General features: G+C 52.7%; 3 protein-coding genes and 1 non-coding gene across 6 annotated transcripts; 1 reads left to right on the forward strand and 3 right to left on the reverse strand.

Moving 5' to 3' along the window:
- Nucleotides 1-2,601: 2,601 nt before the first annotated feature.
- Nucleotides 2,602-9,819, reverse strand: SEPT12 (septin 12). 2 transcript variants are annotated; one of them, XM_008569112.1, is made up of 9 exons: nt 9,657-9,819; nt 7,966-8,091; nt 7,804-7,885; nt 5,932-6,069; nt 5,699-5,816; nt 5,512-5,607; nt 4,107-4,203; nt 2,953-3,004; nt 2,602-2,869 (listed from the first exon to the last, which is right to left on the reverse strand). In XM_008569112.1, the coding sequence occupies exons 1-9, from the start codon at nt 9,817-9,819 to the stop codon at nt 2,668-2,670; spliced, it is 1,074 nt and encodes a 357-aa protein (XP_008567334.1). In that variant the 3' UTR covers nt 2,602-2,667. The 2 variants fall into 2 exon arrangements, with proteins under 2 accessions (XP_008567334.1, XP_008567335.1); XM_008569113.1 differs by lacking the exon at nt 5,932-6,069.
- On the reverse strand, nt 4,330-4,404 carry TRNAI-GAU. Its single transcript has one exon. It is a non-coding gene; the product is annotated as a tRNA-Ile (tRNA).
- A 5,513-nt stretch (nt 9,820-15,332) lies between the features above and the next one.
- On the forward strand, nt 15,333-16,395 carry SMIM22 (small integral membrane protein 22). 2 transcript variants are annotated; one of them, XM_008569114.1, is made up of 4 exons: nt 15,333-15,416; nt 15,769-15,930; nt 16,023-16,114; nt 16,275-16,395. In XM_008569114.1, exons 2-4 carry the CDS (start codon nt 15,795-15,797, stop codon nt 16,314-16,316), a joined length of 270 nt encoding a protein of 89 aa, XP_008567336.1. In that variant the 5' UTR covers nt 15,333-15,416; nt 15,769-15,794; the 3' UTR covers nt 16,317-16,395. The 2 variants fall into 2 exon arrangements, with proteins under 2 accessions (XP_008567336.1, XP_008567337.1); XM_008569115.1 differs by having other exon boundaries at nt 15,392-15,416; nt 15,794-15,930.
- Nucleotides 16,396-16,736: 341 nt separating this feature from the next.
- Nucleotides 16,737-21,811, reverse strand: ROGDI (rogdi homolog (Drosophila)). The gene is made up of 10 exons (XM_008569130.1): nt 21,761-21,811; nt 21,550-21,650; nt 21,304-21,358; nt 20,565-20,645; nt 19,799-19,894; nt 18,464-18,562; nt 17,944-18,057; nt 17,799-17,848; nt 17,563-17,689; nt 16,737-17,244 (listed from the first exon to the last, which is right to left on the reverse strand). The coding sequence occupies exons 1-10, from the start codon at nt 21,809-21,811 to the stop codon at nt 17,203-17,205; spliced, it is 816 nt and encodes a 271-aa protein (XP_008567352.1). The 3' UTR covers nt 16,737-17,202.
- Between the last annotated feature and the right edge of the window lie 447 nt (nt 21,812-22,258).

The raw sequence follows: 22,258 nt of genomic DNA on the forward strand, positions 1-22,258 counted from the left end.
CAGCTCCAAGGTTTCTATTTGTTTCTTTTTTATGATATCTATCTCTCTGTCAGATTTCTCATTCAGATCATGAACTGCTTTCTTGATTTCATTTAACTGTTTGTCTGTATTCTCTTATATATCTTGTTGAGTTTCCTTAAGATCATTTGGGGCTGGCCAGTTAGGTCGGTTGGTTAGAACATGGTGTTATAACACCAAGGTCGAGAGTTCAGATCCCCGTACTGGCCAGCCACCAAAAAAATAAAACCAAAACAAAACAAAAAGATCATTATTTGAAATTCCTTTACAGGTATTTTATAACTGTCCTTTTCTTTGGCATTTTTTACTGGAGGCGTATTGCATTCCTTTGGGTGTGTCATGTTTCCTTGCTTTTTCCAGTTTCTTGTGTCCCTATGTTGATATCTGCACATCAAATTAAGTAGTTGCTTTTCCCAATTTTGTGGAGTGGATTATGTAGAAATTACTTTTTTCTGTAGGTGAGTCATGGGGTGTCTGATGGGTATGTTGTGTTAGCTTTGGTTCTGGATGGTCTCAGTAGAATAGTCTCTGTGCTGTTTCTTTGGTCGTAATCCTCTTCAGAGATGTCTACAGGAGTTTGTGTCAACACTGGCACTATTCTTCTGGGTTGGAGACTCCAGGATAGTGGTTGGGCCAGTTGTGTGTGGGTGCAGAGGGCCAACCAGCTGTGAAGTGGTCTCTCTGAGGCTCAGAGTCACTGCCTGGCCAGCTATCAGGACAGGTGTGCCTCCTCATTCTTTTTAAGGGCCACATTATATTCCATGGTGTGGTGAGCTGAAGAATAGACCCCAGAGTTATTCACTTCCTACTCTGGAACCTCTAAATATGTTGTTACCTTATATAACAAAAAGGAGTTTGCAGATGTGATTAAGTTAAAGAGTTTGAATGGGGAAATTATGCTGACTTATCCCATGTACTAGTTTCGTACGGCTGCTGTAACAGTATCACTGGGAGAAAACCAAGGTGTCAGGGCCCTCTGAACTCCAAAAGTGTAAGAGAATAAATGTGTGTTGTTTTAAACCTCCACATTTGTGTTAATTTGTTATAGCGGCCATACTAATACACATACTATGGGTATCCTCCTGGTGGACAGGCCAGCTGTTTCCTGTCTTTTACTACACCAGACACCCTTGCAGGATACACTGTACACATGTGCACGGCTATCAGTGGTTCTCAATTAGGAAGATTGTACCCTCCAGGGAACATGTGGCAATCAATGTCTGGGTAATTTGTAGTTGTCACAATGGGGGAGGTACGACTGGCATCTAGCGGGTAAAGGACAGGGATGCTGCTAAATATCCTACTGTGCACAGGACAGCCCTCTACAACAAAGAACAATCCAACCCCAAATGTCAGTAGTGCTGAGGTTGAGACACCCTGATCTATCTGTAAGATCCATTCCTAGAAATGCAATTGCTGAGCCAAAGGGCGTGTGCATTTGAAATGTTGCAGACATTGCCATATTGCCTAGGGCTAATTTTAAGCTTGGGATGTGCTGCTGTGTGAGATTGTGTCTGAGTGCTTATGTAGCAAAATGCCAACTCAGATGTTGGTTGTGGGTGGTGTGTGTTCCCATGGGCCCTGGGAGCTCTCCAAGCCTGTAGTCAGCCCTGGTTGGGGGTAGAGGGGCAGGTTTGTGAATTAAATGGGTAAATCTCTATGGGCAGGCAATGCAGGGTCCATTCAGTTAACAACCATGTTCTCAGCAACAGCCATGTGCTGGACACAGGGCTGAAGCTGACATATCTCTGCCCTCCCAGATCCCCCAGTCTAATGGGGAGACTGACCAGAAAACAAACCATGTGATACACACATAGAGGGGCACTGAGTATGTTGCCTGGGTGAGTCAATGGGGGCTTCATGGAGGAGGTGACTTTTTCTGGCATATACTACTACTCACCATTGTCATTTATTGAATGCTCACCAGATGCTTGCTCCTTACAGGAGCTTGGGTGTCCTCCCAGCCCCCTAGATTATAGGGGTCACCCTTCTTTTTGTTACCAAACTGACTTGGTTTTGTGCAGGATTCTGTGAAGCCCACTTATTGTTTGAGGATTCTGAAGAGTCCCAGGGGAGTGAAGCTCCCACATTCTGCAGCAGGTCTTCTGCCCTGGACCCTGTTGATGTCACCTCTGTCTTTGTGACATATCTCCCCATTTAATAGATGAGGAAACCAAGGCACGGGAAGTATAAGTGACTTGCCCTCTGGTATTTTCACATCGGCTTGGCCATACTTCAAATTGGGGTTGCTTGCTTACCATAGTGGGCTGCCTGGATGGGGAACAGAGGAAGGAAGGGGACATCACAACACAGAGTTTGGGGAAGACAGCCAAAGATCAGGCCACCAAAGATGGTGAGTTTTTCAGCCCTGGGCCTGGAGTGAGGGTTGGGACACCAGGAGAGCCCCACCTGTAACTTGGCTCTGGCTCTGGGGCAGAGGGGGCTGCTTGTCCAAGGCTGGCCCTCCCAACCGAGGGCTTTGGGTCTCATACCGTTACTTAAAAAAGAACCATACTTTTACTTGAGGACAGCTCAAAGAAGTCATTTACAAAACACCTTTTGTTTTCAAAGCGCAGCTTCTCATAAAAAGCAATATCCACCTTTAATAGATGCTTCCAGTATACAGGTGTGTGTCGGGAGAGCCGGCACTCAGAACTCATCGTCAGAATCATCCTGGGTCCACTCACAGACCTTCACGGGCCCAGGGCTGGTCAGCTGTCGGGAAGAGGCTGGGGCTAGGTTCACCCAGCCAGGCCCGCGGGGCAACAGGTGGCTCTCGTTGAGCCTGATGACACGGTAGTTCTCGTAGTGGACATTGTGGGTGATGTCCTTCAGGTCTTGGAGGTGGGAGCTGAAGGCAGAAGGCAGGTCAGTCCCAGCCGTGATGTCCCCCAGGGCCCCCTCCCCAGCCCCCCAGGCTTCCTGAACCCTCACCGGATGAGCAGGTCTCTCAGGAGAGGGAACTCACAGTGTGCCATGTTCTCCACTGCAAGACAGGGGACTGAGTGCACTCGACATGCACTGAGTAAGCACTGGCTGTATGCTGGGACACCCCTGCTACCCACCATTGCCTTTTCCCCACGTCTCTCACTGTTTTATCCCACCTCCCCTTTGATGGTTTATTCATTCATTCATTCATTCATTGTTGTGTCCCCAGGGCCTGATACGGGTGGCTCCTACAAATAGAAGGGTACTTCAAAAAGTTCATGGTAAGTTTCGTATTAACTCTTAATTCCGTTTTTCCACGAACTTTTTGAAGTACCTCATAGTCGTTGATCATTAATTTTTTTTAAAAAAGATGACCAGTAAGGGGATCTTAACCCTTGACTTGGTGTTGTCAGCACCACGCTCACCCAGTGAGCAACCGGCCATCCCTATATAGGATCCGAACCCGTGGCCTTGGTGTTGTCAACACCGCACTCTCCCAAGTGAGCCACGGGCCAGCCCTGTTGTTGATCATTATTAGATTATGCATATTAAGCTACAGATGATATATGTTATATTTCTAATAATGACAATAATAAATCTGGGCTCAGACCCCAGCTGCTCCTCCCCCTCACTTTCCAGCATCATCCTCAGCGAGGCCCTCCCTGCTTTCTAAGGTTGTCCTGCTCTCTCCCACCCCATAGTTTCCTTCATTGTGCTTCTTCTGCCTGTCATTGTCTTGTCAGCTCTACGGGGACAGGGACCTTGTCAGTTCTGCTTTCACTGTGTCCCCTCAGAAACTGCATATACAGTGCTCAGCACATAGTGGGCCTACAGTAAATTCTGGCAAGCCTGTAGGGGGGCCTTCTGGCTGCCACGTGTCATGCAAAGGGGTGTGGCTCTACCCCCTCCAACCACCCTATGATGTTGATATTACCCTGATGCCCATTTTACCATGAGGAAACTGAGGCCCAGAGACTCAGGTAACTTGCCCAAGGCCTCCCAGCTGGAAAGAGGGGCTCTGTCTCAGGTCTGTCTGTCCCCTGTGCGGGGGCTGACCTACTCAGGGCCCTGGGATGGTGCCGGAGATGATGAAGGCGTGGGGTATGCCCTGGTTTCCATCCCGTGCTCACCTGCATCTTCCCCCCAAGCCCCGCACTGACCTTCAACGATGCCCCACTTGGTCTTCCGGCCCAGGACACATCTCCCATTCACCAGGTGCTCTCGGTCGGCCCCAACCACAGCAAAGGGGATCCGGTCCTGGGGGTGTAGAGGAGACTGGAGGATTGGCCCCCTAAGGAGGTCGGGGGGGATGGCACTGTACTTTGCAGGGAGGGAACACAGTAGAATAGAAGGAGCTCTAAATTTGTTTTTTTTTTTTGTGGCTGGCTGGTATGGGGATATGAACCCTTGACCTTGGTGTCATCAGCACCACTCTCTAACCAACTGAGCTAACCAGCCAGCCCTGTAACAGCTTTATTAAGGTATAACTCACATACCAAAAGCTTCACCCTTTCAAAGTGTGTAGTTCAGTGGTTTTTAGCGTATTAACAAGTTTATACAACCATCATCACTATCTAATTCCAGAACATTCTCATTACCCCCCCCAAAAAACCCTGTACCCTTTAGCAGTTCACTCCCCATTCCCTTCTCCCCCCTCAGCATCAGTCAACCACTAATCTACTTTCTGTCTCTGTGGATTTGCCTATTCCAGACATTTCATATAAATGGAATCATACATGACTTTTTGTGTCTGGCTTCTTTCACTGAGCATGATGTTTTCAAGATTCAGCCACATTGCAGCGTGTGTCAGTACTTTTTATGGCAACATAATATCCCATGGTATGTTGACCACATTCGTTTACCCATTCATCTTTTGGGTTGTTTGGGTTGTTTCCACTTTTGGGGTATTATGAATAATGCTGCTATGAACGTTTGTGTACAAGTTTTTGTGTGAATGTACGTTTTCAATTCTCTTGGATAAACACCTAGGAGTGTAGTTGCTGGGTCACACGGTGACTCTACGTTTAAGAGGCTGTTTTCCAGGGTGGTCGCACTGTTTGACTGTGTGTGAGGGTTCCAGTTCCTCTACATCCTCAGCAGCACTTTTTAAAAATTATTATTATTATAGCCATCCTCTGGGTGTGAAGTTGCATCTCATTGTGGTTGTGATTTGAATTTCCCTAATGACTGATGATGCTGAGCATCTTTTCATGTGCTTTTTGGCCATTTGTATATTTTCTTTGGGAAAATGTCTATTCAGATGTTTTGTGCATTTTGGGGTTGTCTTTCATTATTGACTTGTGAGAGTTCTTTATATATTGAGGATCCAAACTCCTTATTAGCTATGTGATTTGCAAACATTTTCTCCTACTCTGTGGGTTGTCGGTACAAGCTAGTTTTTGCTCACCGTGAGTTTGTGGATGGATGGAGACTCATATCTGCTAGAAATACATGCGGATTTCCCCAAGTTGTGGAGCAAGGAGAAACTTCAGATGGAAGAGATGAATGGAAAGAAAGTCACCCAGCCTTAGTTCCACCAGCCTCCTGCCCCCCTCAGCCTCTTACCCGGATCTTGCTGTTGAGGATCCTGTCATTGATGTCCTCATCAAAGCACTTCTGTGGGTATACGTCGATGCAGTGTGTTCTCAGATTTTGCTGGATCTAGGGACCGCACACAGGTGACTTGACCCAGCCTGTCCATTTCTGTCCTCTGCCACGCTGACCCCAGCCATACCCCAGGCACCCAGATCACCCTTCGCCTGAAGGCCTCTCGCTCCTCAATGGTCAGGCTGTCGGCCCGGGCGATCACAGGCACCACATTCACAGTCCGGCACAGCCGCTGCAGGAACTCAATGTCCAGGGGCCGCAGACTGCCGCAGAGTGTACAAGTGAGGGGCAGCTAGCCTGCAGCCCATGTCAGGGACCCCTCCTCCACCTCTTTGCCCCATGCAGGTGGCCCTCCCCCAGCTGGTCCAGCCACCTCACCAGTGCCCGGTGGGCGGCACGAAGTACACACAGCAGTGCACTCGGGTATCCGGGATGTGGCGCTGGCGGGTGATGAGGATCTCCTCCTGCAGGTACCGCTCATACTGCTTGTTAATGTAGCCCAGGATGGGGTCCCAGCTGGTGTGGAGGATAGGCCCTCCCCTCAGAACCATGCCTGGGGAGCCCCATCCTGCCTCCCTGGGCACTGTGGGTGGTCTACGCATAGAGTGACCAATTATCCTGGGCAGACCTGGACCGCTTGGTCACCCCATTACCCTTCTCCCACTGTCCTGCATCATCAGAGACACACAGAGAGACCCCTGCCATGCTCAAGCTAAGGCCGCAGCTTCCTTATCTGTAGAATGGGGACGATGGCAACACATACTTTGTAAGGGAGGGGTGAGCACTAAACAAGAAATGGGCTCCAGGCTGGTCCAAACCCCCAAGGGTCTCCTGCCTCCTCTTTCTGAGTCTCTTCCCTCTCCAGGCTATTGTCAACACAGCAGCCTTTTAAAAATGGGAGTCAAGGGCTGGCCAGTTAGCTCAGTTGGTTAGAGTGTGGTGCTGCTGACACGAAGGTCCAGGGTTTGATCCCTGTACCAGCTGCCAATAATAATAAAATGAAAACAGGAGTCAGATCTCTTTTCTGCTCAGTCTCCAGCAGACAAAGAAAAGCCAAGTCCTCCCACTGGTCTGTCGGGCCCACCACCATGCCACCCCCTTCCTCCCCTCCCTCTCCTCTTCCTTCTGTCTCTCCTGCTCCTCCTGGCACACACCAGGACTGTCCTACCTCAGGGCCTTTGCCTGTGCTGTTCCCTTTGCCTGGAACGCTCTTCCCTGCACATCCACGGGCCTCATTCTCTCACCTCCTGGAAGTCTTCGCCCAGACGTCACCTTCTGAGTGAGGTCTTTCTAGATCACACCACTGAAAACTGCAACCCCTGCGGCTCCTTGCCCTCTCCCCTGGCCTGGTTTTCTCCATTTACACTCTGCATCTTCTAACAGACTGTTCTTAGGTGCCCACAACCATGCTGGTTTCCCCTCTTGCTCCATGTAATTATTATTTATTTATTTATGTTGGTTTTGGTGGCTGGCCAGTAACGGGATCTGAACCCATGACCTTGGTGTTACCAGCACCTCGCTCTAACCAGCTGAGCTGACCGGCCAGCTACCCAGTGTGATTAGTAACAGCGCCCCCTTTTCACTCTCAGAAACATCCCGTCTGGATGATCCACTTTAGGACCTCCTTGTGTGACCGATTGATGTGGCTCGCTGCCTGTCCCCCACTCCCCAGCACAGCGTAACTTCCAGGTAGGTGAAGGTGTTTATCCGTTTTGTTCGTTGCCATATCCTCTGTCACTCTGTGGCTGTGGGCTTACATTTCTTAATCATTGTTGAACAAGGGCCCCCACATTGTCATCACACAGGGTCCTGCAAATTATGTGGCCAATCCCGACCATGTGCATGTGTGAGTTTAACCAACCACTCTCATTGAGCGTCATCACCCTCAAGTGCCAGTGAAGGAAACCGAGGCTCGGAGAGCTCCTGTGACTAGTATCGGGCCATGCAGCTAGAGAGTGGCCTAACTCGGGGGTCCTGACTCCGGGATGCAGGCTTCTTACCTCTGCTATACCATGAGCTTTACTGAGTGCTCTCTGTGCACCAGGCAGCAAGCTGAGACCTCAACCTACTCAGCTCCCTTCAATCTTGGCAGGAGAATTGAGTACGCTATTATACAGACAAGGAAACTGAGGCTCCGAGATGATGCAGCCAGGCTGCTCCAGGGCTGAGATGGTTCCCAGAGGCTGGAGGGGCAGGGGCAGGGGCAGAAGGAGGGCAGCTTGTGCTTGGTCCCCACCCCCAAGGACCCACCACTTGTCATTGTTGATCTGGTCGCCGAAGCCGGGTGTGTCGGTCACTGTCAACTTCAGCTTCAAGCCCTTCTCCTCAATGACTGTGGAGGGAGAGCAGGGTGGGGAGAGATTGGAGCCGGGTGGGGTGGGGTGGGGTGGGGGGCATGGAGGGCTCACTCACCATGGGTCACTGAATGCAGCTGCAGCGTCTGGGGCACGGGCCCCCCCAAGGCTGGTGGGGTTGGCTTCCACACTTTGGACTTGAACAGAGTGTTCACCATGGTGGACTTGCCCAGTCCGCTTTGCCCTGGGAGCAATAACCAGGTGACATCAGGAACAGTGAACATTTTAGGCAGTGTTTCTCAAACTCTTAAATAAATAAATTTTTAGAAAGTAAACTGTTTTCTAAGTATAATATGAATACAGACAAGTGCACACTATTGTAACTGTCCAGCTCAATTTTCCCCCTCCCCCCTTTTTTTACTTAGATAATACTCATATAATGACAAATTAACTATTAACTATTTTTTTTTTTTTTAAACATGACCGGTAAGGGGATCTTAATCCTTGACTTGGTGTTGTCAGCACCACGCTCAGCCAGTGCGCCAACCGGCCATCCCTATATGGGATCCGAACCCGGGGCCTTGGCGTTATCAGCACCGCACTCTCCTGAGTGAGCCACGGGCCGGCCCCAACTATGAACTATTTTAAAGTACATCATAAAGTGGCATTTAGTGCATTCGCAATGTTGGACAACAACCACCTCTATTTATTTATATTTTTATTTTTAATTTTTTTAAAAAGATGACCGGTAAGGGGATCTTAACCCTTGATTTGGTGTTGTCAGCACCACGCTCAGCCAGTGAGCTAACTGGCCATCCCTGTATGGGATCCGAACCCGTGGCCTTGGTCTTATCAGCACCACAGTCTCCCGAGTGAGCCACGGGCCAGCCCCACCACCTTTATTTAGTTCCAAGACATTATCATCATCCCTCTTCTCAAAACCCTATATCCATTAAATAGTCAGTCCCTGCTCCCCCAGCTTCAGCCGGCCAATCTGTGTTCTGTCTCTATAGATTTACCTGTTCTGGACATTTCATAGAAATGGAATCATACATTACGTGGCCTTTTGCGTCTGGCTTCCTTCATTGAGCCTCATGTTTTGGAGGTTCATCTGAGGCTCATTCATTTAGCATATATCAGAACCTCATTCTTTTTCATGGCTGCATAGTATTCATTGTATGGATAGACCCCATTTTGTTTATCCATTCCTCCATTGATGGGAGGTTTAATGCCTTTTTCTTTTTTTTTCCTGGTGGCTGGCCAGTACAGGGCTGGAACCCTGGACCTTGGTGTTATCAGCACCATGCCCAACCAACTGAGACAACCAGTGAGCCCCACTCTGACATTTTATATTCTGTTTTATCTAGTTTATTTTGTTAAAAGTGTAGTTCTGACCTACTACACTAATTTTGCACACATAACAATCACATTTTGGGTAAACTGACCCATGGAGAACCTATTAAAAGCCAGGCGCTGTGTTAAGTCAGATAGGGAAACTGTGGCAGAGAGTGGTCAGGGAAAGCACCCAAGGTCATGCTCAGTGGGTATAAGGGCTGGAACCAGGATTCGAGTCTGGGAGTCTGACCCGCCCAAACCACTCCCAGCCACCACCTCCCATTCTTGCTCTGCTTGGGTTTGGTTGAGGTTTTGGGGTGATTTTCCCAGATTTGCAATTGCAGCACCCCTGTGAGGTGCTATTATCAGGCCCCCTGACCAGATGGGGAGACCGAGGCAGTGAGAGGTTAGGCAACATGCCCATAGGCCACATCCACTGGTCTGTCCCGCTGTGGGCCCCCACCCCTCACTCACCCACCACCATGATATTGAACTCAAACCCCGTCTTCATGGCCTTGATCTTCAGTTGGTCCAGCACGGCCTCGATGCCCACAGAACCAAGCATCTCACAGGGTGGGGTCCTGGGGCTGGCAGGCCGCGATGAGCAGGGGGAGGGGGATCGCCTCTGGGGGTCCATGGGTCCAAAGTCACGAGGACGCCTGTCACCGGGTGGGGTGGGGAGAAGGGTCGTGTCGCCGGGGCTGAGAGGGGACCACCCTGAGTTCTCATATCTGAATCCTGATTCCGAGCTCTGCTGCCAGCCACTTCCGCTCTTTATGCCCCCCTGGTCTGCTCCCAAGTCCCCATGGTCCAAGGGGTTTGGTGAGAAGTGTTTGTGGGGACCTGAACCTCCATCCAGAGATGATCCAGCCCCAGAGGTCTGCCTTTCCCCCGCCCTAGCTTCCACTCGTACCCCCACCCACAGCCCAGGCAGGGGGCTCCCAGTTCAGACGCTTCCCCCAGCAGAGAGTGGCTGGCCTGGCAAAGCCTAGGGGGTGTTTGTTTGAGCCTGGACTGGAGTCCCAGAGGGGACCAGAGGGTGCGGGAGGTGTCGAAGGAGCTCACGTCCCAGCAGGGAACTCGGGGAGGGGGTCTCAGGATCAGGTGCCCCCACTTTTCCCTAGGGTACTCACAAGCAGAGTTGACAAAGATGGAGAGTGAGAGAGATGCCATAAGAGGAAAGGGGACAGAGACACAGAGAGAGAGACAGAGAAAAAGGCTGCAGCACTCAAGGAAGATAGCCTCAGAGGGAGGAGGGTAAGGAGCCAGGTGACACACAGAGGACAGAGGGAGAGAGAAGCAGCCTCGTGTGGCACCTGTGGGCGTGGGTCTCTGGGGAGCTGGGAGGAGGAGCTGCCCTGTCCTGGGAGGCCTTGGTGTGTGTGATGAGGGGGAGGGGAGAGGGTGACAGTTAACTGAAGAATCCAAGCTCCATCCCCACTTCCTGTGACCGCCCCCCACCAGGCTCCTCTGCAGCAGGAGTGGGGAACCAAGGGCAGGGAATGATGAGATGATCTTCTAGGCCCTTTACCCCCATAATCCTCACAGTGACCCCAGCCTAATAATAAATACAGTGACCCCCACTAAGACTTGAGCAACCTGAGGCTCCCAGGGGTCACATAGCTGGTAAGTGGCAGAACTGGGCCTCGACTTCAAGTTCAAGGCCCTTAACCACTCTGCCAGGGGAAGTGAACCTGGGACCTGAACGCGGAACATCCACGTGCTTCCTTTGGTCTGTCTGTTGTTGGCGCCATTGTGTTTTAAATTACCAGGACTGAAAATATCAAGAGATTGATTTAGCAAACATTTACCCAGCACTTAGTCTGCACATGGCATTGTTCTAGGAGCCTTGGGGTGTTAACTTGTTTAATAATCATCACAGCCTTATGCAGTAGGTCTGTTACTACTTGCTGTTCACAGGCGAGAGAGAGGTCAAGTGAACCGTTCAAGATCGCTGTGAGAAAGTGGCAGAGCTGGGACTTAAACCCAGGCACTCGGGCTCTGAGTCCATGTGCTCACCCTCTGCTGCCTCTTTTCTCATTCGTGGAAACATCTAGATTTACAACATATCTTAGATATCACAGCCCTGGCCACTCTGGGCCCTGACCACAGCTGACACGCAATACCCTCTTTAGGTGGGCCGTGTGTTCTCCAGTTTGTCACAGTCCTCACTGCTCCTTATTGCCTCTCTGACGTCTCTTATACCAAGTCCATCTCACTCAGTTAGTTCTTTCTTACCTGCTTCCTGCACCTGACTTTGCAAGCCCTAAGCAATCCTCAGTCCCAGGCATTGGCAAACTTTTTCTGTAAACAGCCAGATAGTCTATATTTTAGGCTTTGCTTCTCCTAACATCCGTGATGGAGCTACTATTCAACTAATCCTCAGGAGTTTGAAAGCAACGTCATGGTTAGAGCACAGCCTTAAAGCACTGAGGGCACAGGTTCAGATCCCTGTACTGGCTAGCAGTCAAAAAAAAGAAAAAGAAAAAAGGAAGAAAGAAAGCAACTACAGACAATATGTAAAAGGCTGGGTGGCATGTCTGTATTCCAGTAAAACTGTATTTACAAAAGCAGGTAGTGGCTGTGGTTGGCCTGCCCTGCTCTACCCCTGGAACTCACCACCTCCACCCTATCTGCTCACCTCAACAGCCCTGAGCCCCAACCAGCCTCTGTCCTCCTCAATCCACTGCTTTCCACTGTCCTTTCTTCTTAGCTACTCCCCCACCTTCTATACGTCTGACAACAGAGGCTTAACTTTAAAGGGTTAGAGCATGGAGCAGGGCTAGGCAGGGACCAGATGGCCGGAGGACGCAGCAGGGCCTGCCCTGGAATGTGGTTCATTTTCGACAGTGAGATCTTGCCAGCTACACATCCACAGCTCTTGAAGGATTCAGCAAGGTGGTTTCCTCCTAAAAACAAATGAGAGAGTTGTTAGTGAATGACCAAATGGTCCCAGTGACGCTAGGAAAAGCCGAGGGTAAAATGATCTGAGCAGCATGACTATGACAGATGAGCCCAAATGTGTACAGAGCACAGAAGGCTGGAGGGAGTCACACCCGAAACTCATGGCCACTCAGTGCATGTCTTCTGTGGGCATTCCATTGTGCTGAGAAAGCTCTAACATCAATACTTCTTTCATTTAGTCCCCACGACAACCTGGGAGGTAGACACTGTTAATATACCCATTTTACAGATGAGAAAACTGAGGCAGAGAGGGGTCAGAGAATGTGTCCAAGCTCACCTGTTGGTGACCCACCTGAGCCACTCCCTGCCACTGCCTCCTCCTCGTTATTGCTCTGCTTGGGTCTGGGTGGTGGTGGTGGTGGGGTCCTGTGGGTGACTTTTGTTTTGTAATGACTCAGTTTTTCCCAGATTTTCTTTTTCCAACCAACTAAACTAACCAGCCAGCCCCCAGACAAATTTGGGTAAGTTTTTTGTTTTGGCTGCTGGCCATACGGGGATCCAAACCCATGACCTTGGTGTTATAAGGCTGCCCTCTAACCAAATGAGCTAACTGGCCAGCCCGTCTTTTTCTTTTTCTCTTTTTGCAGCTGGACAGTAGGGGATCTAAACCCTAGATCTTGGTGTTATAATACCAACACTGTGCTCTGACCAACTGAACTAACTGGCCAATCCCCCAGATTTTCTTTAATGGAAAGATCTTTTTTTTTTTTTTTTTTTTTTTTTTTTTAAAAGATGACCAGTAAGGGGATCTTAACCCTTGACTTGGTGTTGTCAGCACCACGCTCAGCCAGTGAGCGAACCGGCCATCCCTATGTGGGATCCGAGCCCGGGGCCTTGGTGTTATCAGCACCACATTCTCCCGAGTGAGCCACAGGCCGGCCCCAGGTCTTACTTTCCTAATGGGAACCACGAACATTAGAAACAGATACTGAGGGGTCTGGACAGGAAGACTGAAGGTCTTCAGGGAGATGGGAAGACAGGGGCCACAGTTGTCCCCACCCCCACTTTTTTCAAATGGAAGTAAAATTCACATAACATAAAATTAAGCATTAACTATTTAAAAGTGAAATCAGTGACATTTAGCACATTCACAGTGTTGCACGGCCATCACCTCTGACAACTTCTAAGATACGTTTGTTACTTCAAAAGAAAACCCCACATCCATTAAACACTGACATCCCATTCCCCCTCCCCCAACCTCTGGCAACCACTAATCTGCTTTCTGTCCATATGGTTTTGTCTAATTCTGGACATTTTATAGAAATGGAATCGTATACAGTATGTGGCCTTTTATCTGGCTTCTTTCACCGAGACTAATGTTTTTCGGGTTCATGCATGTTGCATGCAGCCTGTGTTAGGGCTTCATTCCTGTTCATGGCTCATTACTACTTCATTGTGTGGATGGACCAGTTTCTTTACCCATTCATCTGTTGATGGACATGTGGGCTGTCTCCAATCTTTGGCTATTGTGAATAGTGCTGCTCTGAACTTTTGTATACAAGTGTTTGTCTCCGTTTTCAATTCTCTTGGAAAAAATTTTCCAATTCACCTAGAAGTGGAATTGCTGGGTCTATGGTAACACTATGTTTAATTGTTTTAGAAACTGCCAACCTGTTTTCCACAGCGGCTGTACCCCGCTTCCCCTCCTTTTTGCAACGAAACACCTCAGTCATTTCAAAACCACTCTCTCTGTGGAACAGGAATCTGAGATTTCAGAAAAGGCATCCCAACACAGGAGAGCCTATGACACAGTGGTCAGGTTCTGGGATCTGAATGCCTGGGTCCAAACTCTGGTTTCCCTGCTCTTTGGGTGTGTTGGCAGCATCAAAGCTTCCAAAGATGTCCCCAGCCTAATCCCTGTAACCTGTAACATACTACTTTCCATGACAAAAGAGATTTTACAGATGTGATTGAATTAAAGATCCTGAGATGGAGAGATTATCCTGGATTATCTGGGTGGGTACTAAATGTACTCACAAGAGTCCTTACGTGGAATTTTTTAAAAAAAAATTATTTTTATTTTTTAATTTTTAAAATTTTTTAATAGGATGACTGGTAAGGGGATCTTAACCCTTGACTTGGTGTTGTCAGCACCAAGTGAGCTAACCGGCCATTCCTATATAGGATCCAAACCTGTGGCCTTGGTGTTATCAGCACCACACTCCCAGGTGAGCCACGGGCTGGCCCCTACAAAAGTCCGTAGAAGTGTGAGGGAGGAGGGTAGCAGAGGCTGGAGGGATGAGAGGCCATGAACCAGGGAATGTGGGCGGCCTATAGAAGCTGGTAAAGGCAAGGAATGGATTCTCTCCTAGAACCTTCAGAAAGAATGCAGCCCGGGGTCCATTTTAGCCTCTGACCTCCAGAACTGTAGGAGAATAAATCTGTGTTAATGGAAGCCACTGAGTCTGTAGTGTTGTGTTATAGCAGCCATGAGAAATGAGTACATTAGGTGTGTGACTTGGGCTAGTGGCTTGACTTCTCTGTGCCTCAGTTTTCTCATCTGTAAAATGGGCATAGCAATAATACCCACTACAGGATTGCCATGAGGAATAAATTAGGTGATGTGCATACAGTGTTAGCTGCAGGGTCTAACATTAGTTGATATTTTTTCCCTGTTTGACCATAAGCCCCATAAGAAGCTGTGTCCACCTGACATACGACTGTCTCCAGGCTGAGCACAGCCTCTGGCCTTGACACTTGTCTGTGCACTTGCAAGGGTTATTTCGAGGATTAAAATAGAGAAAGGAAGGACCATGAAGACTCCTGGTCTGCTGCCAGGCACATCTGGGGGTAGGTAGAATGTAGGCACATTGCTCCTCCTTTCCTCTCTCCCCCTCCTCTCCTCTCCTCTCCCAACACATGCTCCTTCCCTTCCTTCCTTCTCTCTGTCTCACTCACAAAGTCAGCAGTGGCCACGTGCACATGTATTCCAGGGTGATTGTTTGGTATATTGAGAAAAGATTAAAAAAAAAAAAAAAGAAAAAGAAAATCCAGGGAATGAAGAAGCCAACAGGCCCGTGGCCCTCCTCCCTGGGTCCCTGCAGCACCAAGGTCGTTCCCAGGGGCTGCTGGGAGGCGGGCAGGGCAGCACGCCTGCTGCGCCTGGGCCCTCTCCCCCTGCAGCTAAGGCAGTCCTGGCTGGCCCTGGGGGAGGGCGGGGCTGGTTTCCAGAGCCTCAGGTGGGGTGGATCCGGAAGCAGGAAGCAGTCTGTGCTCCCCAGGACCCAGGAGCTGCTGGGCTGGGGGAACTCAGAGGCTTCCAGGAGGCAGGTAATAAGCCTGGGGACAGGGCTGGGGAGGAAGGGAGAGAAGGAGGATGGTGGTTAGGGAGGGGGCTGCCCAGGCCAGCGCCAGGGTAGGGACCAGAAGGGCTGGGCAAGGAGAGGAGTGGGACAGATGCTGGGCCCAGGGCAGCGGCTGGGGCCAACCGAGGGGCGTTGTGGGAGGTGGGCAGGGCGGCAACTGGCTCTGGGACTAGGACTGAATGGGCTGGGTGAGCAGGGGGCAGGGGCTGGGGCAGGAGGGGGCGGGGGCTGGCTTGGGGTAGGGGCCTGGTTCTGGGTGTGGCCCTGCCTGAGCTAAGTCCAGGGTTCTGAGGCCACCCTCTGGGGGGCCGGGACAGGTGACACCCAGGACACTCCTGCTAGGATGGGTCTATCCATTGAGGAGCTGAGGGAGGAGCTGGAGGTCACGGCTCAGGAAGTACTAGGGAGACTCAAGAGCCACCAGCTGTTCCAGTCTGCGTGGGACACCACTGCCTTCATCATCTTCCTCACTTTCATGGGTGAGTGTGGCCACAGCCTCCAGGTCCCACCAGCCCCCTACCCTGGGGCCAAGAAGCTTGGGGCCACAACTGGCTGCCCGCCCTGTCCCCAGGCACTGTGCTGTTCCTGCTGCTGCTGGTCGTGGGCCACTGCTGCTGCAGCTGCTGCTGCAGCTCCCCCAGGCCAAGGGGGAGCCCCGGGAAGGTGAGCCCCAAGGCTTCCTGGGCACCAGGGGCAGCCTGGAACTGCACCAGGGCTGGGGGTTGCAGGAGGTGAGGGGGTGGGTGCAGATCCAGCTAGGGAGGGGGGCGACTTGGAACAGAGGGGTGAACCCCACCGGCCACTCTCTGTGCCTCTCTTGCAGGAGAGACCCAAGGGAGTGGATAACTTGGCCCTGGAACCTTAACCCTGCGAGTCCCCACCAGCCTCTTCCTTGTGTCCTGCCGGGTGACAGTAACAATGCCTTGTGTTTGCTCAAAGCCTGAGTCTGGACTGTGATCCAAATTCCTGTTGGTGTAGGCAGCGTGGGGACAAACTGCTCCATTTAGATGCTCACAGTGTCCCTCCAAGTCTTCCACTGTATAACTGTGTTGTTCCTCCTGGACAGCTGACCATTGGGAGGGGAAGCTGGTCTGACTCGGGGCCTGAGCTCCCAGGCTGAGCTCTTGCCACTGTCCCACTCAGCCCCAGATGGAAGCCAGAGGACCCTCTCTCAAAGGTGGGTTCTGTGCCCAGCACTGGCATGGCACAGTGAGGAAGAGGGGAGGCCATCAGCACCAATAACTTGGACCCGGCTCCCCACAAAGACAGACAGACAGATGGGGGCTCCAGGCAAAGTCTGATGATCTTTATGTTTTAGAGGCCCTAGGGGGTTGCAGAGCACACAGACAACCGGCTCTGCGGCTCACTGAAGGGGGCGGCTCCCTCTGCCCAGCTTGTCCTCCCTCCTCCCAACTCAGGCTTAGTGCCGAAGCCCACCCCTTACTCTCCAGCCAGGCACTCACCATCCTGGGGGCAGGGAAGGGGGAGAGGAAGGAGAGCCCTGGGCCTGGCCCCACCCTGAGTCTGAAGGTTCCTGTGGATCCCAGGAGGGCCCCAAAACACCAAACCAGCATCCCTTCCTCCCAGCACTTCCAGCGTTCATTCCCATCGATGCAGATGTGTCATCCAGGGCGGGGTGGAGAGGGAGATAAATAGTGCTCTGGCCGGCACTGTGGGATGGGCATATGTGGGGGACAAGGACTCCTGGGCAGGGGCCACTTCCCAGAGGACAGGCTCCTGGGGCGCTGCACTCAGAAGGGTCTGTAGCTCCAGTAGCTGGAGAACACGGAGATCTGTGGGGGAGTGAGCGTGGTCAGTTGGCATGAGGAACCATGGCCAGTGGGCGTGCTGGACGGCTCTCTGCAAAGCTCCCACCCCGCTGGGGCCTGTCCCTCCTGTATCCTCTGTGACCCAGGTGAGATGTCAAGGTCATCGAAGGGCAATGTGTTGGGGGCAGTATTTTTGTCCAACAACACTGCTTGGTGTGCATGGGGGAACTTTAAGATTTGGGGGTACTATGGAGGTGTGACAAGAGCCTTTGGAATCCGCTTACCCACAAATGGAGGGGCTTAGCAGCCTTGCCCACCCCCCACACCTCCGCAGTCCCCCACCTTATCCTTGAGCTGCTGGCAGAGCTGCAGGGAGACAGTGAAGTAGACGAGGGCATCATTGAGCCAAGGGATCACACATTCCACCTTGTGCACGTGACTCACTTCCAGGCGCTGGGAGCCCCACTCACTGGGGGGAGAAGAGAAGGTCCCTGAAGGTGGGCCAGCCCCCCATCCCCAAGGCACAAAGGGGTGGGCCGGGAAGGGTGTTCCAGGACCTCCCCTACCCCCGTACTTACAACATGGCCCCAGGGCTGTGGAGTACGGCGCCTCCAGCTGGGCGGAAGTTCTAGGCAGAAAACACCAGACCAGGTCAGGCCGCGGGGTCCCCAGGGCACCAGAACAGAGGGTGGGGGATGGCAGGCAGCATCAGGGTCCCCTCACCTTGGTGGAATTGGGCTGCAGGGCATGCAGCTGGTACACTGTGAGGCAGAGCTTGTTGAGGTTGATGTAGACATTGACCAGCAGGTCGGAGGGCAGGGCGGGGGCAAACATCCTCTGGGGGAGGCAGGAGGATGAGGCCCCTCCCGAGTCTGCCCACCACGGTGGGGCCCTGCTGCACCCATCTGAGGCTCTGAGCCATTCATGGAGTCTGCAGAGGGCCCAGCCTCTCCTCTGCAGAATCACCTCACAGAGACCCCAGTCCCCACCCCAGAGGAGGGTCCTCCTATGGACTGGGGCTTCCAGAATTTTCCCAGGTGCCCTGGGTATCTTCCTGTGCTGCTGACCATAGGGTTAACATATTTGGGGGACACAGGATGGAAACCAAAAACCCCACCCCAGAAGAGTGTGCAGACATAGAATTCTGACCGACTACCATCTGGGGGGTGACAGTCCTCTGCAGGGGCAGGCTGGGCTCTCTGTGGGAACCTCTTCTGGAGCAAGGGTGGTTCAAGGCACTGACCGTGAGGCCGCTGGCCGCAATCTCGGACAGGGTGAGGGTAGCCGGGGTGGTGAGCCGGTTGCGAGCTCTGGTCAACTGCAGCATCACAGCATCCATCAGCTGGAGTGGGGGGATGTCACAGCTGCTGCTGAGCAGGGTCTGACAGCCCCCAACCTCCACCCCAGCAATCAGGGAGCAACAGTTATGGTAGCTCCTGTCTGGGTGATCACAGTTCTCTTGAACACCCTGTGGCAGGGGCTTGTTAAAGACACAGGTAATTGGGCTCCAGCTGGGGGTGGGAGGCAGGACAGCTGTACTGGTGACCATCATTCAGGTTTATTGCATGTGGATCCCGGGTGCTGGTCCAATGGGGAATGGCAGACTCTGGGAGGTAAGTCCCAGGAGCACAGGCATTATATTGTGGATGAGGGTGCAGGCAGTGAAGGAGCTTAGAAGGGGCCAGGGAGGGCCTCCTGGAAGAGGAGATAGATGGCTGGGTTGAGGTCTTAAGGTAGGCGGCAGCCCCATTTTCACATGTGAGGAAACTGAGGCTCCAAAGAGGTAAGCCATGGTTCCAGCTGGGGGATAGTGGAGTCATCTGGAGCTCATCCCTTCCCTTTGCCATGGAGCAAAGCCCTGGCAGACTCCTCAAAGCTGCAGCTTCCACTGCCTCCTGGTGGCCATCCAGCTGTTGCCATTGGCACCAGGGTGACCTGGCTCCAGGAAATGCAGAACAGTTGGGTGAAGGCATGGGAGCTGCACCACCCCAGGGTTGTCACAGTTCTGCAAGGGACCTCAGTTCATCTCATTCCAAATATGAGGAACCAGAGGTTCAGAGAGGGTAGGTGAACCACTCAAGGACACACAGCAAGTCAGGGTAGAGCTACAGCACAACTCCAGGGCATCTGAGACAGGTCTCCCAAACACCCAGTGGACTCACTCTGTAATGAACCTAAAGGCGTTTACTACTGTTGCTGCTCCCAACAGCTAGCTTGTATTTGCAGAGAGCTTCCTGGGGACCATGCCACTTAACCTACATTATAATACTTAATAGTCACTCCAGCTTGTCCCCCTTTTACAGATAAGGAAATGGGGTGCACAGAGTGGTTAAGTAAGTGACTGAGGTTGCACAGCTTGCAGTGGCAGCTCTGGCTCGGAACCCAGGTCTGACTGCTGTGGCTGCACATATGTACGCTGACAGGTGAAGGTTCAACCTTTGGCTAGGCCTTAGGATGTGGGCCCAGGCCCAGGAAGCACAGGGCACCCTGAGAGCCTGGGGGCAGCACTCTCCAGGGGCCCAGGCAGGATTGGGGCTGGGGGTGAAGCCTGGCTCTCTCGCCCCTGAGGGCAGTTCACCTTGAGGACCTCGGCTCCTGTCTTGAACTGGTAGCCCTCATCCCGGTTGGTAAGGAGGTAAATGGCTTGGCTCACGTGGTTCCTGGCATCCTGGATCTAAAAACAGCACCCACCAAGCTGTCATCGTGCTGGGAGAGCGGCACATGGACCCCACCCTGAGGGGCTGTCCTCCCGACCCAGGTCACTCTCTTCCCTGGCAGTTATCTCTGCGCCCTCAAGGGCCAGGCCAGATGACAGGTGCACAGCACAGACTGAGGTGGGCCAGGCCTCTGCCTTGTGTAGCTGACCTTCTAAAGGCAAGACAGATGGTAACGGGGTCAATACACAAGATAGCAACAATCTGTGTGACTTGTGGAAGGGTGACATGGGGAGGGGGAGCCTCCTGGTTGGGGGGTCAGAGGTGGCCCCAGTGAGGTGACTCTTGAGTGGAAAACAATGGGATGAGAAAAGCCTGGAGGGCAATTCTAGGCAGAGAAAACCTGCCAGGCAGAGGCCTCAGCCCAATGGCATAGGGGCTGGTAGGGAGCATGGACTTTGTCTCAAGAGACATCCATCTCCCCACATGGAGCAGGCTCTGGAGCCACAGGACCCGCCTGCCCCAGCTTTGCTTGCTAGGAAACACACTCCCAGGCTTGCTGTTGCCACAAATCCCCAGGGCCAGTCCCTTTCCACAGAGGCCAGCCCCAGGGAGGCCTCCAGGCAGTGCAGCAGGCCTGCCTTTGCCTGCCCTTGTGGACTGAGCCCAGGCCAGGGAGGGGCTGGTCACCTGCTGCAGCTTCCACTGCTTGTCCTCCCGGAAGGCAAAGTGCAGCAGCTGGTTGTTCCGGGGCATCTTCAGGTTCACGTCCTGAAGGGCAAGAGTGGGATAAGCTGGGCAGAGGGGCACCTCCTGTTTAAGCCACCCTGAGCCCTTGAGCCGGGGCAGAAATGGACAGGGTGGGTGGTGGTTCAGGCCCCAATGCTCCACATGCAGAGGGTCTCCCTATGCCTTGGCCATTTTGGGAGTGAACAGGGAGGTCAGGAAACAGGAACTCAGGCCCAAGAGGAACCACAAAGAAATGAAAGGGAAAACACACAGAGAGGGGAAGGTGGCCTCTGAGTTTTGGTGGGTGAATGAGGAGTGTCTGTAAAGGCCAACAGACTGAAAGCGGCTGAGAGGGACCTCCCACACGCTGGGGAGCCTGGCATAGGGTTGGGTGCAGGCTGGAGCTCAGATGTTGGCTGGTTCAACTTTGATCTGGGGCCAGCCTTATTCTGACAATGCCCATGCTTCACTGGGTCCAGATGCTGGGCTGTGTGCAAAGGAACCCCCTTCCCCCACCTCCACCTCTCGCTGAATCCACACACCAATTCCACAAGAAGGTGCGGGGCTTGCTGTCATTTTACAAAGCAGGAAAGTGAGGCCCAGAGACGTCAAGGGTCCTGCCCATAGCCACACATCTAGCTGGTCCCCATGCTCTTCCCCACTGGCAGGATGGGAAGGGGAGAGGGGCTGGGGGACTCACCGCCTGGCTGAGGGCATCCCCTTGCAGAGTCAGCACGCCCTTCACTTGGTCTGTGCTGTAACACGTGGGGGTCAGATCAGTGCCTGTTGCTGCCCCCTCTCAGGTGGCTTCCCCAGGATGGCCCCCTGCACACCCAATCAGTCTGCAGGGTAGGGCCATGGCCCTGCCTCCTGCCCCCAGGGTACCCCAGGAGTCCCCCAACTCAAGGAGCCCATCCCTCCTGGTTTCTACCCAGCCAAGGCTCACCCACAGCTTCCCAGGATGAAGTTCTCCTGCTTGGCCAGCCCCTCGGCGCCCGAGCCCTGCAGAGTGAAGCGGAGAGAGGCCTCCTGCAGGACAGAGGGGATCTGGAGACAGTTCACCCATCTAGCCCAGTGCCCCTTCTAGAAGCCCCCCACCTGCAGGTCGGTTGGGGAAGGAACAAGGTGGGATGGCCCTACCCAAGGCTCCGGGGCACCTTCCTGCTGCTCTGGCCGCTCTCCCACAGCCTGAGTTTCAGATCCTGCATTCCCTGAATGCCTACTGTGTGCCCACCACAGGGAATACAGAGCAGAGAGGTGCCGCCTCCCAGCGTAGCTGAGGGCTCGGGCGGAGGGGAGCAGAGTCAGGGACTAAGACAGTAGTCACGAGAACCCGCAATTCTGGGCCATGCCAGGCTCGGCGCTGGTCACTTTTGTAAGTGAACTGGCTTATTTATCTTCCCAGCAGCCCTGCGAGGCGGTTACTGTTACCTCCTTTCTGCAAAGGAGGGCAGGGAGGCCCAGAGAACTGGAATAACTCTGCTGAGATCCCACTGCTGGGGAGCGGCAGGATTCTTCAGCCCCAGGTTAAATGTCACTGCTTCTTGGGGTCAAACCCTGGCCCTCGCTGCTCCCGTCGCCAGGATCCGCGCCCACCCAATCACACAGCTGCTTGTGTGACCAGTATCGCTCTGCCCGTCCCCAACAGGCCACCG

This window comes from Galeopterus variegatus, unplaced genomic scaffold (assembly GCF_000696425.1).
Source record: "Galeopterus variegatus unplaced genomic scaffold, G_variegatus-3.0.2 Scaffold466, whole genome shotgun sequence".
NCBI classification, from domain to species: Eukaryota; Metazoa; Chordata; class Mammalia; order Dermoptera; family Cynocephalidae; genus Galeopterus; species Galeopterus variegatus.